This window comes from Nipponia nippon, unplaced genomic scaffold (genome assembly GCF_047370975.1).
Source record: "Nipponia nippon isolate SJK-2023a ecotype South Korea unplaced genomic scaffold, ASM4737097v1 scaffold_8, whole genome shotgun sequence".
Classification (NCBI taxonomy): domain Eukaryota; kingdom Metazoa; phylum Chordata; class Aves; order Pelecaniformes; family Threskiornithidae; genus Nipponia; species Nipponia nippon.
This window is the reverse complement of record NW_028262402.1, coordinates 7710237-7730391: the sequence shown is the minus strand read 5'-3', so window position 1 is coordinate 7730391 and position 20155 is coordinate 7710237. Positions and strand designations below refer to the sequence as shown.

The 20155-nt window shown below is 40.4% G+C and overlaps 2 protein-coding genes across 15 annotated transcripts in view; both read left to right on the top strand.

Moving 5' to 3' along the window:
• BDP1 (BDP1 general transcription factor IIIB subunit) overlaps positions 1–17054 on the top strand; it is a 56187-nt gene extending 39133 nt beyond the window's left edge. For 4 of the 13 annotated variants that reach the window (XM_087741711.1, XM_087741710.1, XM_087741715.1 and 1 more), the window contains 12 exons: positions 1397–1480; positions 2145–2376; positions 3359–3513; positions 4118–4259; positions 4769–4964; positions 6180–6240; positions 7789–7978; positions 9446–9662; positions 10573–10615; positions 12462–12756; positions 14076–14307; positions 14675–17054. In XM_087741711.1, the coding sequence (XP_087597837.1) occupies positions 1397–1480; positions 2145–2376; positions 3359–3513; positions 4118–4259; positions 4769–4964; positions 6180–6240; positions 7789–7978; positions 9446–9662; positions 10573–10615; positions 12462–12756; positions 14076–14307; positions 14675–14803 (1976 nt within the window). In that variant the 3' untranslated portion in view covers positions 14804–17054. Of the gene's footprint in view, positions 1–1396; positions 1481–2144; positions 2377–3358; positions 3514–4117; positions 4260–4768; positions 4965–6179; positions 6241–7788; positions 7979–9445; positions 9663–10572; positions 10616–12461; positions 12757–14075; positions 14308–14674 lie in introns of those variants that run through there. The other 9 variants (XM_087741713.1, XM_087741721.1, XM_087741716.1 and 6 more) reach the window with 7 other exon arrangements.
• Positions 17055–17839: 785 nt separating this feature from the next.
• MCCC2 (methylcrotonyl-CoA carboxylase subunit 2) overlaps positions 17840–20155 on the top strand; it is a 38402-nt gene continuing 36086 nt past the window's right edge. The window contains exon 1 of one of the 2 annotated variants that reach the window (XM_087742208.1): positions 17840–18034. In XM_087742208.1, coding sequence (XP_087598334.1) covers positions 17906–18034 — 129 coding nt within the window. In that variant the 5' untranslated portion in view covers positions 17840–17905. Of the gene's footprint in view, positions 18035–18143; positions 18634–20155 lie in introns of those variants that run through there. The other variant, XM_087742209.1, reaches the window with a different exon arrangement.

Sequence of the window (20155 nt, the reverse complement as noted above, 5' to 3'; positions counted from 1 at the left end):
TCTTTGACTTTAATATCCTAAACTGGTAAAATAGCATGTGTGACAGACTGTGATCACAGTCTTCCAGAAGCAAATATTCTTTCCATGTGAGGTATGTTACAAACTCTTATGGATCTATTAATTTTTAGAATAGCTTTCACTTTTGAATTCATTCTCAATACATCTTGCTAGGAAGCACTGGAAGTCAAGTGGGCTGCTGTCTTAGTTGAAGAAGGGGAAGCCTACTTTGTTCTTTCCATTTATTTCAGTACAGTAGCTTTGGAGGATGGAAATGTTTTGTCTGATGCGACCAGTTAGTGACAGGCAAAGGGATGTATTCTGGGTAGAGATTAGGCATTGGGAGTCTAAACTGGGATATGGATCAATACTCTAAGTTATGGATTTCTGTGATTAAACTGTTAACCGCTTTCTTTTCCATTTGTGGTGGGTTGACCTTGGCCAGCTGTGACATGCCCACCCAGCTGCTCTCCCACTCCTCCTCCTCAACAGGATGAGGGGAGGAAATAAAATGGAAAAGCTCCTGGGTTGAGACGAAGACAAGGAGATCACTTACCAAAGCAGACTCAGCTTGGGGAAAACTAATTTAATCTATTGCCAAATAAAATAGAATAGGATGGTGAGAAACAAAGACAAAAACTAAAACACCTTCCCCTCCCCACCTTCTTAGGCTCAACTTTACACCTTCATTTCCCACTCCTCTGCCTCCTCCCCCCAAGCAGCACAGGGGGACAGGGAATGGGGGTTGCAGTCAGCTCCTAACGGTTCCTCTCTGCTGCTTCTTCCTCCTCATGCTCTTCCCCTGCTCCAGCATGGGGTCCTTCCCATGGGATGGAGTCCTTCAGGATACGTCTGCTCCACCATGGGTCCTCTACAGGGTGCGATTTCTTCAGGGCATATCTACCTGCTCCACCAAGGTCTCCTCCACAGGTTGCAGGGGAATCTCTGCTCCCACACATGGAGCATCTCCTCCCCCTCATTCCTTACCATGTTCGCAGGGTTGTTTCTGACACTTTTTCCCTCACCCTTCACTGCTGTGGAACGTTTTCCCCTTTCTTAAATGTTTCCCAAAGGTGCCACCATCTTGGCTGACAGGCTCAGCTGTGTCAGTTGGAACCGGCTGTGTCCAGGGCAGCCCCCCTGCTGCCAACACCTTGCCACCTGTACCCAATACACCACTAAAGGGAATAATGTTGCTGTTCAGTGTTTTCACAATAATTTAAATTTAGTGGGTGAGACTTGCTGTCTGTCTACAAGCATCTTGATCTATGAATGGCAACAATTTAAAAAATGCATACTTCACTGTGTGGATGATAGTGTAAAATGTTTTTTGAATATGTATAAGTGGATTTCTGGTTAACGTGCTTATGACTTTTAACATGTGTGAACAACTTTGCAGGAATTAATGATGGAAGTGCTGAAGCTGCCATGACTTTACTTGCAATGGGTGATCCAATGTTCCAGTTAAAAACAAGTGCTGAAGGTATGATCTGATTTATGGGACAAAGCCTTGCTTGTACTGTCTGGTTCCACCTACGGGGGAGGGTGGAGCAGTGGCTGCAAAACTCTTCCACATGCTGCTGCATAGCAGGACGTCAAGAGTCTTTTATGCTTTTAGTCCTCTGCTGAATTGTAATGCATAGTGAGACTAGGCAATGCAGTTTGGCTGGAAAAAGTAAAGCACCTTACTGGATACTGCCAGCTGCATCACTGTGCTAGAAAGATGTTTTAGGCCTCTTTTAGGGAGGACATGTTTGAATTAATCACATAAACTGGACAAAAGAAGGGAATCAGACTTAAATGACTGTAACTATCAGTGGTCTTTTCAGGCCTTTAACCCGAAGCACAGCTTTTTCCACCTAAATAGCTACGACCTGAAATTACCTGGTTGTAGTCTAGTTTTTGATAGACTTTTATTTAGAATTTATTATCTGCTTTAATTGGTTGAATGTTAGTTCCTGCATTCTTACTATCAAAAGTGTGATCTTAGGACTGCATTTAGCTGGGATTTGAATTTGCATCTTTGGAGAATGTAGACTTTGTTAATTGAGACTTGAAGTTGAACATCTGTAAAATAGCTTTTATGTACATGCCAATCCTGAGTCTTTTAAATTATGCTTTTCTGTTCTCTTTATTGTTTTAACCAGAATGGACACACATGGTACCCGCTCAAGATGAGTTGGACATGGCCAATAGCCTTGTAACCCACACCTACTCCAAACAAAATAGAACTCCTAGTCAGTATTTACTTTCTTCAGACACTTCTACCAAGGAATTGGTCCCTTCTGAGGATGGAAGCAACATTAATGTAGAGGATCAAGGCACTGACACAAGAATAGGTGTCGAAGAATATTTTGAGAAAAATGCTACAGATACCAGGTTAAATTACTACTTCATTTTCTTTAGGGAGAGAGATCCTCTGACACTGCTTACTTTTGCTAGATTCTTTCTGGCATTTTTATTTAATTGAATGCAGTCTTTCTTTAGCAAAGGTTTCTCAGTTTAAGTAATCTGGAAAACCCCTCCTGTCTCTTTCTTACGACTTTTATGAGATGTTGGTATGTAATTTTGGGGATGTAGAACTTGCTCTTCACTCCTGAACTTAAGTTTACCCTGGTGGGGGAGAAAGGAATATTTGAACTTAGTTGGTATGGATCACTCTTAATTACCAAGCTCATTTTCCCAAAGTACTTTACAGCTAATCAGGCCAAGGCAAATTTCTTAAGTGTCACTGCTGCTGCGGGATGTAGATCAAAGATTTAGAGCAAAGCCATGTCATGATCTTCTATCATTACATTTTTTTAATGCTTTATGTTTTTTAATTTTATTTAAACATTTGTGAATGTTGAAATAGCTTGATGGAACACGTTTTCAGAAAAAATCTGCCGGTGATCACATTTTATTTGAAAGACAGTTTAACTTGTCAATTGCTTGAACATACTATTGGATTATAGTCCTCTGAAATATTATAATCAAAGATATTTTACTTTAAGTGCAGTGGTTCTTTTATTATATTATTAACCAGAACTTGCTACCATGTGAAGTGTTAGATTTATGATCTTCTCATGTTTTTTAAATATTTCAATTTTTCATTTTTTTTCTGTAGGTAGAGAACATCCTAGTTTGCAGTACACCTCTCTGCTCTGATTCCCAGATGATCTTTATTTTTTATTCTGCCAAATAGTCTTCTATCTCCTCTGCCAGCTGCAGCCTGTATTTTAGCTCTTCATCGTCTCATCTACTCCATCTCTCTTATCTCTTCTCTGCACAGTGATCTTTCCTGGAAATACTTATTTCATCTCACAACTAACTGTCAAAAATCAAGAACTATATTGATGGCATTTTTCCTTTTTACTTGCAGTGATAGCTCTTTCCCTGTGGTGAATAGTGTAACATTGGCAAGAGGCAGTCTGAAGCCTGAGCCAGACTTTGGAGTATTGAAGTCCAATGAAAACATCATTCATAAGTCACTTAATACAAATGTACTTGTGGAACAACTAGAGCAAGTTCAAAGTGGTAAGCCTGTTTCTTATCCTAGGGTTCTGAAAATGGTTTCTTCTGATGGATTCACATCTCTTTATGAAACAAAACTAAGCTGAAAGTAGTCTTCACTTTCTGTTCATGTTCGCAGATGATGCATCACCCCTGTAACTCAGGGCATCCACTTATGGTATAGTGTTATACATAAGTATACCTTTCAGTATAAAATTAAATGAAATCTGAATAGCAGTTTTTCTGCATAGGTCTTAAGTGACCTGGAAAGCCCTTAAATTACTGAACTGCTGATTACAGAAATACAGTACAATACAGTGTACTTTTTTCCTATTATTACTGTCTTTCCCTTCTATTAAAACCAGAAGGGGAGATGTACAGAACTGTTTTGGTATTCTTAAAGCAGCTACAAAAAAAGGTGGTCTTCAAACTCTTAATTATCTTCGTCTCATTTATATAAAATGTGTACATATACAGCAAAATTGTTAATAATTTTGTAGTGTGTTTATATAAACACATATATATACAAAAGCTTATGTGTAAAAAAAATGTGCATATATACATATACACACATACATGCACACACACACAAAAAGTTATTTTAATTTTTATTCTTGATATATCTTAGAGCCTACAACCCTGAGAGGTACTGCAGAAATGCAGAAGGTGGAACTAGAACAGGTCAGACCAGCTGCAGGTGATTCTTCAGTTCTTCATGATTTTGCAACTAGAAGTATGGAACATACCAAGCAAGTAGACAGAACTGAGAGGTAGGAAGAATCATCAGTTAATATTGACTTTATTCCTAAAGTCTCTTAAAATAAGCAGCTGAAGTGCATGTGTATGCGTCTGTGGTGGAAACAGCGTACTTACAGATATTGTGTATGTTTATGGACATAAGTGTACAGTTTAGACTTTTATTTTTAAGGTTTTTCTCTCTTGCATGTTGTCCTACAGCTTTTGTAGGAAAAACATTTACTTCTGTTTGCTGTTTTAAAACTTAGTAATCACCTTGCTGCTTAACTGTCTCCCATGAAACAGTGTCTGAAAGGAAATGTTAAGGAGTTGATCAATTTGGAAATGTTAATGAGCTTGTAAGGCTTCCTGCTTGATCATGCTTTTAGTAGTAAAGTCTCAATTAGTGGTGTTAGGGAGGCTTTTTCTTGAAATACTTTATGTAGACTTGTTCAAAGATTATGCATTTTGTTTAGTAGAATGATGTATTATATGGAATTTACCCCATGCACAGGGTATCTTCAGTTGGTTTCAAATTAACTAGGTATATACCTTTCAGAACAGAGATGAGAGATGCTTGTGGAAATTCAGGAAATGTAAGACCTATAACTGCATCACCAAAACCAGAAAAATCTCCTCTTGTACTAGAGGATTATCCAAATCAAAGTTCTGTGGATGGACTTCCTGAGCAAAATCCTTGTCCTCCTGAGCACAATATATGCACAATCAACTTTACTCAGGTAAAGAACCTAATTAAATTACAGTCTAGAAGTGCACGGTTTCTGAAATTCTGTAAAGGAAGAGGTTTTCAGTGCAAATGTACTTGCCCATTTTAAAGAGCTGGTACTTCAGCTGGTGAATGAAACTTTCTTTTTTGCAAAGGCATAACCAAACTTAATCTTTCAGACAAACTTAACCTTTGCAAGCCTCAGTTTATAGCATTTCAGCAATAAGTGATAAATATATTAACAAAATTTTGAACAATTTTTTAAAGAGTTCTGATGGAAGAAGTTACCTAGGACTCATGTGTTCACTCAGTCTGACCTCTTCCTGTTATATTTGTTTCAATTAAAATTAAGTTAAAATATCACTGCTGGACACAGCATTTTCATAGTCACCTTCATTTGCTTTGCTTAAAACACACTTCATCCTTTGCTATACTCTTTCCCATTTATTTCAAAACCCAATGAAGAGTTTTACATGCGTATTATCATGGACAAACAGTATGTCTTTCACATCCATTTGTTTGCAGTAGTTTGCGTATCCCTGTTCTAGTATAAATGAGAAGTATCTTGTTTCTTCATGAGAGAAACATTCATTCTCAGTACCCTTGGGTTTTCTAGTGTTGCCTGAGATCAGTGTACATGCAGATATGGTGGAACAGCTGATGGGTAGTAGCTTGTTTCCCCAGTGCAACCTGTTGCTTTGTCAAGGCTGATCTCATGTTAGAACAAGGTACAAGAACGATTTGGCTCTTGTAGGACTGGCAGAGAGTGTGAGAAGAGGCAACTTGCAGTGGAGTATTCCTGTTTTTAGCAAAGGTACATGCTATAAAAGGGAAGGGATAGATGAGTTGTGGAGCTTGGTGTTTTTCGTTGGCACTCAGTGGTTTTGTAATGGTTGGGGGAAATTGTGTTCTTAGTGCCACTGAGCAATTTATTATGTGACTCATCTCTGACAAAGTTGTGCTGTAGGAAGTATAAATTTATTTTGACAAACCATCAATATAGACAATGAGCTGCATATAAATTTTATATTGCCCAAGTGTTTCTTGTCCTTGTCAGGCCTATATCCTTCAACTTAGAATAGCTAGAAGTGAAAGCTGACAAAATGCAATTATGATGATGTCATTAGATTTTTTGGATCTTCAGCATTTGACATGCTTTGTTTCTTTCCTGTTTTCTAAAGTTATTTCTCAGATTTATTAACTTGTTTTATTTCAAATGTGTTTCTAGAAGGAAGCTTCTGCTCAGGATTCTCAACAACAATGCATAAGCAGCACAGAAGAGACTTCAGGTATAATGTGCTAGTATTCTGAGTTAGCAAAAGCCCACACTTGTGTATCTTGTGGTTACACAAAGATTAATTAAAAAAATGTTTTCATTGACATGATGAATCAATCTATTTCATTAACAAAATAATGACCACAGCACAGTGCCATTCCCCTCCCTAGCCTCTTATTACATTTCATTAACACAAACTGGGCTTGGGAACTTTTTGAATGGCACTTCATTAAGTTTAAATATCAGTGGAAGGGAAACTTCTTGCTCTCTCGTCCCTGCTGTGAGCTCCTGCTGCTTACCTTGTGCTAGGTTTAGCAGTTGTTAGAGCCCTTTATGAGCCTCTGACTCACTTATCCATCAAAAATTGAATGTGACAGAGGGAGAGAACCTATGTAGTTTTCCACTGGCTTAGTGAGCTATGGTGGCTCATGAAGTTGTCAAGTGAATACCAGTGTCAAAGTTGTGTGAGTAGGAGGGCTGGACTGTGCAAGTGTGGAGCGGGGGAGAAAGGAGAAGAGGGAGAGAAAAAGGAAGAAAACAACCAGACTTCCCTCTTTAGCTGAAGTGAGTCAGCAGATTAACTCCTAACTGATTAGATGTGATGAAAGGTATAAAGGCGATGGCTGCTTTTCCCTAAACCAAATTGAAATGGAGCTGGTTTGGAACCAATACTTGTTGAAGGTATAGGAAAATCACTGTGTCAGAAGCCCAGAATACTTACTTTACATGGAAACTGCAGTCCAAAGTTGTGACTCCTGAGCATGTGCAAAAGATAGGGCTAATACTTCTTCATAGACATCTGTTGTTACGGTCTGTTATTGCAAGGATCTTGGGATGGAGCATCTTAAATCATCTTTAATTAGATAAAGAACCAAAGTGAGTTGAAGTTGGAATAACAGCAGCCTTACATCATCAAGAATGAGAGCTGTCTTAAGTAATGGAGCAGCACTGTTGTTTTCCATCTTTTGAAAACTTAACAAATGTTCTCTCCTTCAATTCATTCTAATGGATGGCAGTTGACAATTATCTGTTAATGTTCATCTGTTGACGAAATTATTTATATTTTTCATTTATTAAATTCAAGACTATACTTCTCAGGTCCTCTTCTGCAAGTCTGAAGTTAGGGGAAAAAATCCTTGTGTTTACCATCAAAACAGCAGACTCCTGCCACTTAAAGAAGTAACTCTTAATACCTGACAGTTGCAATTAAGGACCATTTGACCACCATTACACAAGTTTAATTAAATGACAAATTGTTCTTTAATGCTAGAACACCCATTTAAAAAGCTCCATCCCTCCTAGGCATTTTTAATAGTCTTCATTCTGAATGGTAATCAGGACTCCACTGCAATGAATAGGCTCCAGGGGGTGACAATGCATATCTCATGTAAGAAGAAAAGAAGCATATTGTCTCAAGAATATCCCCAGTGCCTTTTTCTATGGAGAAATGGGTGCCTAAAATTTAATTACTCAAGGTAGGGAGGGCATAAAGAGAATAGTGCAATTTCAAACTTGAATAATAGATTTTTGTTATTTCTTTATTTCCCTGAAAAAATTATAGTAGTGAATGATGATCATAGATGTCCAGAGGAGGAACAGACATTCATTTTAACATTGGTGGAAATCCCAGCCGACTCAAAAGAGTTTGATGCATCTGCTTTGCTGGAACAAACTTCAGAACCATTACTACCAGCCCCAATACTAATCAGCCCAATAAATGCAAGTGAAACAAACGTGACTGAAGTGGAGAGGTAAGTGCTTTATTTTTGAGCCAAGTGAAACAGTTTTTGTGAATGTTGGTTGTTCCCTGAATGTGCATTACAGATTAGAACTTCTCAAAAGAGGAAATGCAAGAGGAAATAATTTTGGCAGACTGGTCAGAGAATTAAGAAAGTGAAAAGGACTCTAATCATATTTGAGAGAGATCTCATCAGTGGTTTAGAGTTAGTGTTCTAGTTAGCTGGGGTTTTGGTGTCAACCTTAGTTCTGATTTATCCTTTAGAGCACGTCTTCCTTTTTAGTAGAATTCATTTGTCCAGCCTCAGTCTATATACCTAGAATATAGTCGGATACTTAGAATAAAAAGTAATTGAAATGAAAAATCTAAGCATGTTTGCATTTTTATGGTACTTTAACAGTTTTGTAAAGTAGCTGTTTATCAATTGCTCTTCCAGATTTTTAGCATAGATGGTCTTCTGGAGAACATGATAAACAGTGGACATAAATTCAGATATTCTCTTGAGTTTGTGCCATATTCAAAAGGCAGAAGAGCTGAAAAAGCAAACAAATTAATTGCTCAACAGAATAACAGCTGGTTTGCAGTATTGTGATACAAAGGGTTTGAGTTTCTTTTACAAGGAGTACTCATCAGTGCAGCGTAACAAAATCGTTATTTCAACATTAGAGTTGAACTAAATCTCCTGGTCAGTTTGGGAGGAAAAAAACTCCAACATCAAAGGAAAAAGACATTCTGAAGAACAGGAAGTGTTGCAAAGTTGTAAAAAACCCTATTACCATATTAATGTAAGGCTTCAGGTGATAACTAGAGGTGCCATGCAATTCCACATCATTGTGGACCTTGCACTGTGACATCAGATGTTAATGTCATTCCCTTAGTTATTGAAAGGATAGGTCTTTGAGTGAATTTTGGCTGCACAATGACTTTTGGCTACACAATGTAAGAATTCCAACTCCTGTGGAACTACTGAAGATAGACAGAATTGCTGACAGGCAGAGTTAGGGTCCATCTTCTGTGTCACTGTCCCTTACTGCTTTACCCTGTTTCCCTAGTCTCTGCTGCTTCCCTGGATGTCTTGCTGTCTTTTGAGATCTTACTGGGGAGGGGTGAGGGGGTGAAAGGGTGGGGGCATGGGGGTGAAGATTTAACTATGCATATAAATAATACTGTATTTTAGGATTTTCTAGGACTGTTAATCAGTTGTCGTATTTTTACATTTTATGAAAATATCAAGTGGAGTTCAAATAGAACAGCTTCTGAAGTAACTAGATTGAATTATGACTAGAAAAACTCAATTCTCTAACTCAAGATAGCACAGCAAAATGTTTCTTGGTAGTAAATAGTACATTTGAAGTTAATATTGACATTATGCACGAAAGAGTATCACCATAGATTCATTTGTAATTTCCATACAGAAATGTTATACAAGGTAAATTTTGGCTTCTTGTACAGTCACAATAATGATTTTATATATAAACAGCAGTGGATCCTTGACAACTGCAGCTGATGAATTTGCTGCACCTTTAAACAGCAGTATGGAAACCGAACAACTAGGGAGTGCATCAGTAGAGCCAGTTCCAAATTTACAGACAACTCAGAAAAGGTCAGCTGCTGAGCTTGAAGAGAGTGATTTTCCTCCTGCCAAGAAAATTCTGTCTACTGTTGTAGTGGAAGGTAACTTGGAAACCACTTGTAAGGTGAGATGGTAATTTGGTAAGTAAGTCTTTATGCATAGCGTAGGTGCATAACACGTCATAGATCATTTTAATTATGTTTATTGTTTAATGGTGTCACTTGCTTAAAAATGTACTGCCTGTACAGCTTAAAAGGAAAATCAACACCCATAGATTGCTTTTCATTTTGAACTCTACAACAGTTTTTCGGCTGTTGATTTAGTATTAATTTTTTGGAGAATCTGCAGGCTCTCAGGTTTTTTTATTAGCCTTCCTAGTAGGCAGGCTGGTAGTATGTCTTATTTGGTTCATTCACTGCAGCCTTTCTGACAGTGACATGGCAGGAGGCGAAACTCTGGATGTATATTGGATGACTGGCAGACTGTCTAGGTTCACTGAATGATGTTATGATTCCTCGTGGTGTCTATTATATGAAGAAGTTGTTAGATATGTTCCTACCATTTTTTAAGATAGTGGGTATTAGTTTAAAAGAACAAGCTGCAAATAAAAACTGGCCAGCATGTTTCCAGCTTCCCTCTGTGCTTTTAGAATACGACCAAGCTTGTGGCAGTGACTACCATTCATTTTTGTGAGTAGGCTAAGATTGTGTAGTGTGTCTGGGTGAGGGAATGGGTGATAATTCCCCATATGATTCAGAGAGCTTTACTCAGGAAGGACTGGGTAACAATCCTCTTCCTTCTTTGACCTCTCATCTTGACATCCTTGTCTTGAGTCATTTGTCATAAGAACACCTTGAAAAGCCTGCTCAGGAAATGAGTTAAGTCATGAATGATACTGTACTGAAGAAGTAGTCTTCTGTATCACTCCTATTCTTAGAACTGTGCACATGGGATATGAGTTTATCAATTTTCATTGTCTCTTCTATATTGAAAGAAATAGAGAAATAACTTCTTTTTTTCTTTTTTAAATACAGGGTTATTCAATTAAATCCACAAATGCTGCAATGATAGCTTCTGGTAGGTAAACTGAAACTCATAAAACAAAGTATAATGAATGTAAATGCATAATACATCACAGTTTAATACTGGTTGTTGTGCTAAATAGTCCTGTGTGAGGCTATCTGACATAAAGGTAGAAACAGATTTTCCTGGTAATACCCTAATACCACCATTCCATGTTTTCTGCTATAAACTAGATGTGTTGGATTACATAACTGGTGTTAATTTAATAATGGTTCTACAAACATTGCTGTAGCTAGTCTATTTGTGAAATTTGGGAGTTTCTTTGGACTAAACATGGTACTCTGTCTTAAATATTTCCACCTGTTGGAGAGTGCTAATAACCAAAGGTATTAACTAGTATTTTAACCATACTATGCCAAAATAATTTTATTTTATTTTCTATTGATCTTTTTAAAAAATACATGCACAATGTAACTGTTTGAAAGCTTAATCTGCCTCTGAAGAATGAGGGAAGGTAGAGTTGCTGACAATGCAGTTTTCAGTGATCTGACCCTGTGAAGGGTTTGGAGAACTACTTTTGGGCCCTGAAACAGACTTTAAAGAGAAATTGTGGAAGCTTAAATAACTAGACGACTTGAAAGTTCTATGGTGTGCTGTAAAAGATGGGGGTGAAAAGGGGGTGGGGGCGTTGTGCTGTAAAACCACACTTGGACGAGCTTTTCCAGCTTTCCCCCATCTGGAAGATCTTAGAGACTTTAAAAGTAGGCCAAGAACTTTTAATTCTTAGTGGTGACTTCAAAAAAAAAAAAACCAACACAAAACCAAAACAAAACCCAAAAAACAACAAAACAAAACAAAAAACACAAAACAAAAGACAAAAAAACTGAACAAAAATTCAGCCCTTCTCTTGTAATGGTGCAAGCCATTTGCAGATGACACCAAGCTGGGTGGAAGTGTTGATTTGCCTGAAGATAGGAAGGCCCTACAGAGGGACCTGGACAGGCTGGATCATTGGGCTGGGACCAACTGTATGAGATTTAACAAGGCTCAGTGCTGGGTCTTGCACTTGGGTCACAACAACCCCATGCAACGCTATAGGCTTGGGGAGGAGTGGCTGGAGAGCTGCCTGGCAGCAAAGGAGCTGGGGGTGTTGGTTGACAGCCGCCTGAACATGAGCCAGCAGTGTGCCCAGGTGGCCAAGAGGGCCAATGGCATCCTGGCCTGTATCAGGAATAGTGTGGGCAGCAGGACCAGGGAGGTGATCGTGCCCCTGTACTGGTGAGGCCGCACCTCGAGTCCTGTGTTCAGTTTTGGGCCCCTCACTACAAGAAGGACGTCGAGGCCCTGGAGCGTGTCCAAAGAAGGGCAAGGAAGTTGGTGAAGAGTCTGGAGAACAAGTCTTGTGAGGAGCGGCTGAGGGAGCTGGGGTTGTTTAGCCTGGAGAAGAGGAGGCTGAGGGGGAGACCTTATTGCTCTCTACAGCTACCTGAAAGGAGGTTGTAGCGAGGTGGGGGTTGGTCTCTTCTCCCAAGTAACAAGCAATAGGACAAGAGGAAATGGCCTCAAGTTGCGCCAGGGGAAGTTTAGGTTGGATATTAGGAAAAATTTCTTCACAGAGAGAGTGGTTAGGCATTAGAACAGACTGCCCAGGGAAGTGGTGCAATCACAGTCCCTGGAAGTATTCAAAAAACGTGTGGAGGTAGTGCCTAGGGACATGGTTTAGAGGTGGACCAGACAGTTAGGCTAACAGGTTGAACTCAATGATCTTGAGGGTCCTTTCCAACCTTAACGATTCTATGATTCTAAGCCATCTTAACATCACACACGTCTTTTGGGCTGTTGTGTTATCACTGAAGTTAAGTACCTGAAGTCCTTGAATGACTCTCATCTCCTTTTACAGGGAATCCTTTTCAAAAAATAGAAGCTTCAGCAAAGGAAAAAGTACTTACCTCTGTGTTGGTGTCTGAGTCTATGTCACCACTGGCTGAGAGAAGGCAGCTTGAGACTTTGGAGAACTTAGGGAAAGCGCCACTTGAGAATTCAGCATCCAAACAGGAAGAGGAGGCAATGTCCAGAGTAACCTCTAACAGAAAAGCAGAAATAAGTGGACAAGGAAAGCAGGGGGATGTGCAGGAATCTGGACAGTTGGAACATACTGGAAGCCTAGCATCATCTTCAAAAACTCCATTACTCAGGTATTTATGCAACAATGTTTTGTCAGCCTTTTCTGTAAAAAAGACCTTGTTTCCATATTGAGGTTTTTATATCCTTGTTTCACTTAGTATTACAAGAAGGGCAGTACTATTGTTTGTGACCTATATGGCTAAGAGTTACAGTATCTGTCATCTTCAGCAAATTAGAAAGGATCGAACTGTCTGCTTTGAAATTTGAATTATTTTATTCATTAAATGAGCAAATTGACCAAGGGACGCTACTGACGTATGTCTATTGAGACACTGACAGATGCCTCTTGTGAGGCAGACATCCATTGGCGATGATACAGATTTAGGATAATTGTTGTTTTCCTTAGCTTGGTCTAATATTGTGATATATACACCCATCCACTCGTTTTGATATTTGTTCTTCTGCCCATAAGATTTGTTACTGGTATAGTACTCAGCACACTGGATTTTTAGGACTAACAGAAGATGTGTCATTTCCCCAAAGGAGTTTCAATCTTGACAGCTCCTAGGATATTCCTCTTATTTATCCGACTGTGGATTTTTTTCAACATACCTTTCTATAATGTTGAAGTGTTTGAATTCCTGCTCTCTGTTGCTCTTGCACTCACTGATTTTGATTGTAGTGCTCCACTGGTCTCTTGTGATCCTGTCATTTATTCTTTCATTATGCTTGTGTGAGTACCAAAACTGGTTATTTGTACCTGGGACATCCACAGCAATTGGGTAATGATGCATTAACATCAAAATCCTTGCCTTAAAGTTTACGTTCTAAGTTGCAAACTCTTAACAACATGAAAAGTTGATACTCTCTGTACCTCCCTCATCACTGTCACTTCCGTAAGTTCACTGGTATTAGGTATGATGCTGTTAATAGGCTGATACCCTGCAGCACACAGTCGTCTTTCTGGTCTTTAAGATAGTCTGCTGTGGCCCCATCCTTGGGAATCAGGTTTCTTTTTCCATTGGTTACATGAAGTATGCTCTTCTCCCTTTGTTCTTTAGGCATATGTCTCCATTCCTCTTGGAATTACTTTCTGAACTTCTGGTAGCTTGTTACAGGTTCTGGTTTAGTAGCAAATAGTAAGTTCCTGTTCTCAGGGTTGGAGATTGTCAAGAGTCTTTGTAACTCTTCAAAAAACTCTTGTGCCAGAATATTCAGTAATAGGAAAGCCTTTCTCAGAATTAATTTTGTTTTTTTTTCTTGGAATTTTCATAGATCTTGGAGGTGTGTGTTTGTTTCCTGTGTACTGAATTGGGCTCCTGTAATACTATTTACATCTTCCTTTTATGGAACAATCCTATGACATCCTGACTGTATTTGTTTTGAACAGGGGTGGAAGAAAACCATTGGGATTTTTATCTTTAATTTGCAAAAAAAGTAGTTCTGAATCTGGAGAAGATACCAAAGGGAATAGAGGGAAGATCCAAAAACCTCGGATTGTGACTCCAAAGCGAAGTCTAAAAAAACCCACTCCATCCACTAAGGAATCTTGTTCCCTTCCCTCTACAAGCATGTCATCTTCTGTGGAGTACGAGAATGTTGCTGCTGATGCTGCAGTTACGGTATGTGTATACTTTTGAATGCCCTTGCATTTTTGAGATGTGAAGAACAGTGAATTAGTTGTTTCAGGAGTGGGTAGGTGGGTATGTAGTGTTCATGTTTTGAGAGAGATATCTGCTCCAGTGAATAAATCCTGACTTGTGCATGTCTAGGAAACTTATAAGGGAACTAAGTTGGTTTTTTCCTCTGCACATATATCTACTTGTTTCCCATTTTCAGTAAGCTCTTAATTTTTTGCCTGAACTTTCTATCTAAATTGGAAGCTGAAGTGCATCTATATATATATAAATATATGTATATATATACATACACACTCACACACAGAAACAGATTGAGACTGTTAAGAACAGCCTTTCCTTTTTCTGTTAGGTTCCAAGTAACGAGCCGTCTGAGAAGCCACCCCTTTGTGCTAAAGATCAAGAGAAGGAAGAAGAGCCAACCAGAATCTCTGAGTATTTTTTCAGTGACATCTTTATGGAAGTGGATGATTCAGAATAGCAAATTTGCTTTATAAAAACCTGGGATCTGAGAGTATAATGCCACAAGAAAAGAGTATTTTTTAAAAGTTCTGATTTGTTCTGATGTTCGTTATGCCACACTCACTGTCTGCCAAGCTGTTGTGAACGAATTCCATAAAGATGAAACGGATTCGTTCTGAAGTGACAAATGTTGACATCTAAACCACTACATTGATGTCATTGGACCAGACCAGCAGCTGCTGGCTTATAGTTTCACTTGTTTAGACACCGATAATGGATGCATGACTATCTTCCAGGAAAGTGCAATGAAAAAATGCTTAATCTTGTGACAAGTATCCCTTTGAATTTTAATGCTAAAGCTTGTGGTACTGGTTATACAAGTTCTTTACTTCTTTTTGTGAAGTATGTTATGTTAGTGTGTTAGAAGGAGGAATGAACCTTTTATGTATAGTGTAATCTCTGTAGATCAGGATGCAAATACTGGAAGTAGTATAGTAAATACATAGATACGTTCAGCACTGCAGGTATTTTTATTAGCATCTCCAAATGACGTATTTTTGTAAGAGTTTTTAATTACATAAATTAAAAGATCCTAACCTGAAAAGCCAAATGGGTTTAGTTCCTTGAAAATGTATTGAGAACAACCAGAAAAACACAATTTACTAAAAGATGCTACATAGTGTTATTCTTTGCAGCTGTCCTACTGGAGTGGGAGAAAGAGGTTAATGTTTACTAGTATAAATGTTAATTTCCTTCGAAATTTGAAAATAAGGGGATAGATACCATTTCTTTTCCTTGCTTTTACGTGTAGGTGTTTGTATCTCTGCTGACTTCCTTGGTGTCCCTTGTGCAAAGTAGCACAAAGAGACTGGATTTAAACCATGACTGTACAATGTGGTTGCTTTGAGGATTTGCTACCTTGAAGCAGTTGAATTTGAATGGTTTTCCTCATGTTGCATGTTTGCTTGTACTGTAACTTGCTATAAAATGCTGGTGTAGCTTTAGATTTTTTACTTGCCTCATCAAGAAGATTGTCTTGATGAGGTAACAAGGTTCATGCAGTCTCAAAGTCAGGCGGTCACTGAAAGAGTCAATATTTATTGTGAAACTCCTTATTACACAAAAATGAGTGTGTAGATTTAAGTAACAGGACAAAAATTTAGACTACTTAATACCAGCAGGTACTTTTGCAAAACAAATGATTTATTATGAAGGTGAACCTGATGTTTAAATGGTATTGTTATGCTCTCAAGAAACTCGTCTTCAGCTTTGGACTGCATAATGATTTACTGGCAAATATTTTCATATGAGTATCTAGTTACTTTTGAAATACTTGATGAAGTTTGAGAATGTTTGCCTTTTCAGAAGTTATTGGCAAGACTTCTGAAGGAGCATTTAAAATTTTGTCAATAAGGAAAAATTAACAGAAAAGCTACTGTTACTGCAAATTGCTATGTTGTCAGGCCTCTGTCAATCAAATGTTGCTAGCAGGAGTATCTTCTTGAGGTAAAGTAACTTACTTGAAAGCATACTGTCAATCCCTCCCCCCAACCCAAACCCAATAAAAACCCAACCCCCCACCACCACTATTTTCTGTTCAGACAGTATCTTGTGCTCTGCCTAATCCATTTAATTTGAACTGTTTACCTAAATATTGTCTTACTGTAAACATTATGAAGTTATTAGTCTATACATAAAGCTCCATGTATTGTATATCTTGTAGATATTATTTTATGTATGCAAGTGTTCAGCTCCTGACACATGTGGCATGTTTAAATCACTTGCACTGATAGAGCCTAAAAATAGATTTGTGGGGAGTGGCTATAAAGTAATTGCCCTAAGTACTTTCTGAGGTGATAACTATCCTTCATTTAGTTGAGTAGATTTTAGCTTGCATTCATATTACAAGGAAAAAAAAAACCCACAACTATTTCATTACTAAGATTTAAGGTGCCTTATCTACCTTGTTAATTGGGGCTACACATTTTTCCCCTGCAGTAAATCCATTGCACTTTGTTAGACGATTTTTTTTAAAGAACATTTAATTTGAATAGCGATAAGACAACTATGTGTTCTGTTTTGTGTATGAAAGTTTTATAATGGCGAAAGATGTAAGAGAAGATCAGTGAAATCTCAATGCCTATTAGTTTAGCATTTTTACAAAGATGTGGCATAAGGCTGCTTTGCTTAGAGTTGTCTGACACCCTGTATAATCACATATAAGCTTTCTGTTTCAAAGAAAGTAGTCATATTCTGTATGTAAATTATGCGAATAAATTATTTTATATTACCTGTGTTTCCGTTTCTTGGAGTATCAGGTGCAGTTTTTAAATGCTCATAGGCATAGCAAGTTAACAAAAGCGTGGGCTAAATGAGTGGCTGAGGTTCTGGCTGCAGCACTGGGTTGCATAGACGCCCGCTTGGGTGGTGGTAAGAGACGGAGTACACTTTAACAGGGGTTTTGTTTTTGTTTTAGAAAAGAGCTTAATTTACTTGGTGTCTGACTTCCCAGTGTTCTTTCTCTATAAGTCCTATGGCCCTGTTTAAAAACAAAGTAAAACTGGTATGCTGGAAAACAGCAACGCTTTCAACCGAGGAAGCAACTCAAGCAAAGAGGTTAGGGGTTTAAAAAAATCTGCCACTGTTACTGCAGCAGCTAATGGCAAAACCCCCCGATTTCTAAGAAGGGCAAGGGCTTTTCTGGGTTGCACAAGTATGTAATCCTGTCTGAAAAGTGACGCGTACAAACAAAATTCTTTCAAAGGGGGTTTTTGAGCACTATCTTGCCCCCGGGGCCACGGGGACCGAACGCAGCAGGCGGCTGTGGTGTACCGACGCCGACCTGTAAAGGGAAAGGCTTTCGCATTTTACCGGGTTTAATTCTCAAAGCAACAGCGGTGGGGCTGGCGGGGCCGGGGGCGCCGCACCCATCCCCTGAGGGCCGCCGCGTCCTTGCCCGCACCCAGCGGCGGCGCGGCCCGGCCCGGCCCGGCCCGGCCCTGTCCCGCCGCCCGGGGCCGGCTCAGGGCCCCGCTCTGCCCATTGGCTGCGGCGGGGGGAGTGGCGGCGGCGGCGGGCCTGGGACGGCCGGCTCGGCTCGGCTCGGCTCGGCTCGGCAGCCATGCTGCGGGGCCCGCGGCGGCTGCTGGGCTCCTGGCGGCTGCTGCGCCGCCCGCCCGCCCGCGCCTACCGCGGCGAGGCGGTGGCGGCCGTGGGCTCCCGCCCGGACGCGGGTTCCGCGCTCTACCAGGTAGGCCGGGCCGGGCGGGCCCGGCTCCCTCCGCCCGACGGGCCGCGGAGGGGAGGCTCCGGCGAGCGGGGGTCGCCTCCCCGTGCGGCGGGGGCTGGGGGCGGGCAGCGGCGCCGAGCTCCGGGGACGCGCGGGAGCCGGGGGTTGGCCTTGCCGCCGCCAGGCCGCGGCGGGGCCTTGCCCGGCCCTGGGCGTCCCTCCCGGCCTGCCCCGGCCCGCGCCTCGGCCGCCCTCCGCCTCCACGCCTTGGTCGTGAGAAAGCGGCGGGTCGTCGAGGGGAGCCGCCGCCCGTGGGGCCCGGCCTGCCAGCGGCGCTGCGGGCCTTCGGGCTGCCTGTGCGGCGTGGGCCGGGCCTCCGCTGCCCGGGGCCGCCCGCGGGGGAACAAAACCGAAGCGGGGAAGCGGGCTCTGAGTGAAAGTACGGCGGTGGCCGCCGACTGGCTGGTGGTGTGGTGGCCGCTTGGCTCGCCGGTACGCGGTAACCGTGTGAGTCAGCCCCAGGTCACCCTGCGCGCAGGCCGAGTTCTACCGTGCTGCTCCCCCCTTTCCTGTGTCTTCAATGCCAAGTTCTGTTTATTTCATTCAAGCCGCGTGTAAAGGTACCGTATAAAAAGGACGTGGCTTTGTACCATCGCCTGCCTCGTTATAGATTTTTTGACACTTTCTTAATCAGGGTGCCAGCTCTTGCTGCGTTTTCGGTGTTGAAGAGCTGGTCGATATCGTACTAACTAACGAAGTGGAGACGGGGATTTTGTAGGTGGCTGGAGGTGGTGTCTGATGATTTCAAAGTCGGAAATTTTCTTGTGTTTGCAAGTTCATTCCCGAGTTGAAGACAAGTGAAATAGTTTTTTACAAAGTCATGGGCATGCCTCCAGAAAACAAGATACCAGCAGAAAGAATCATCTGAGGAGGAGGGATAGGTGGAATTCCCGTTGTCTTTTCAAAGAGAACAGTACTTGTATCTGGTGTAAATAGTTTTATGTTTAATGGGGCATTGTTAAAGTCATCGTATTCAAGATAAAAATCATGTTTACAGTTAGGCTGAGAAAAGCATCGTTTTGGATGTGGATCAAAACTAGTAGGAGGGCATGCATTTGTTTTCAGATTTGTTCCAAGTAAAATGTCAAACAGCAAGTGAAGCAACAACATGTATTCTTATTGAAATATTTCCTTTGGTTCTGTGTTTGGTTTTGCAGAAACTAAATTTTGGGACAGGAATTAGGTGACTGAAACTTCTGTGAAATTCCAGTATGCATATACATACACACAGACATACATACACACTTCATACACACGCACATACAATGCTTGTGTGTATGAAGTATGTCTGTGTGTATGTTCATATTTTGCATACCATAAAAAGAGTAATATTTTTAATAAATGTGTTTACTCGGCTAAGCTGTCACTGGATTTGCATTTGTGTGTGTGTACCTTTTGATCTCAAAAGAAAAGCAAGGCTTGGTAACTTCTGTAGGACACATTTTTTTACTTTTTTTTAATGTTCATGTATTTTGCCAGCAATTTCCAATGGGCTATCAAGACAGGAAAAGTTTGCCTAGCTGTGTTAGACAAGCCCACTTGCTTGGATACATCTGGTACGTCATTCAAGCAGTAAAATAGCTAATAGTGTTAGTATTTGGTAGAAATAATTTATAGATCACTGTAAATGCGTGTAGTGCTTTACAGACACGAAGAGCTGAGGTTCCTGCTGTGAGGCACTTAACCATCTGAAATAAAAGTAATACAGGGAATAACAGTGCAAACACAAGAAGGTCTTGCGATATGTGATGAAGGTCTTGCCTCCCTTAGCTTATGTTTGCCTTTCTGGCTGTGAATTCAGCTAGACAGGCTGGCCTTCATAATGTAAACTGTCTTTCAAACCAGACAGGTAAAAATGTAATTTAAAAATGAGTAAGTCTAAATTCTGGAAAATAAAGGAAAATCTGTGTAAAGATTCCAAGGATTAGCTCTTGCAGCCACTTTGCTTGTGTAGCAGTAATTCAGTTAGCTCATGCAATAACTATAGGATTAGTCTGTAGGTTTTGTCTCTTGGTTTTGCTTTAAAGTTTGTAGAGGCCCTCATATTAACAGCAGAATTTTATAGAACTTACTGGTGCAAGG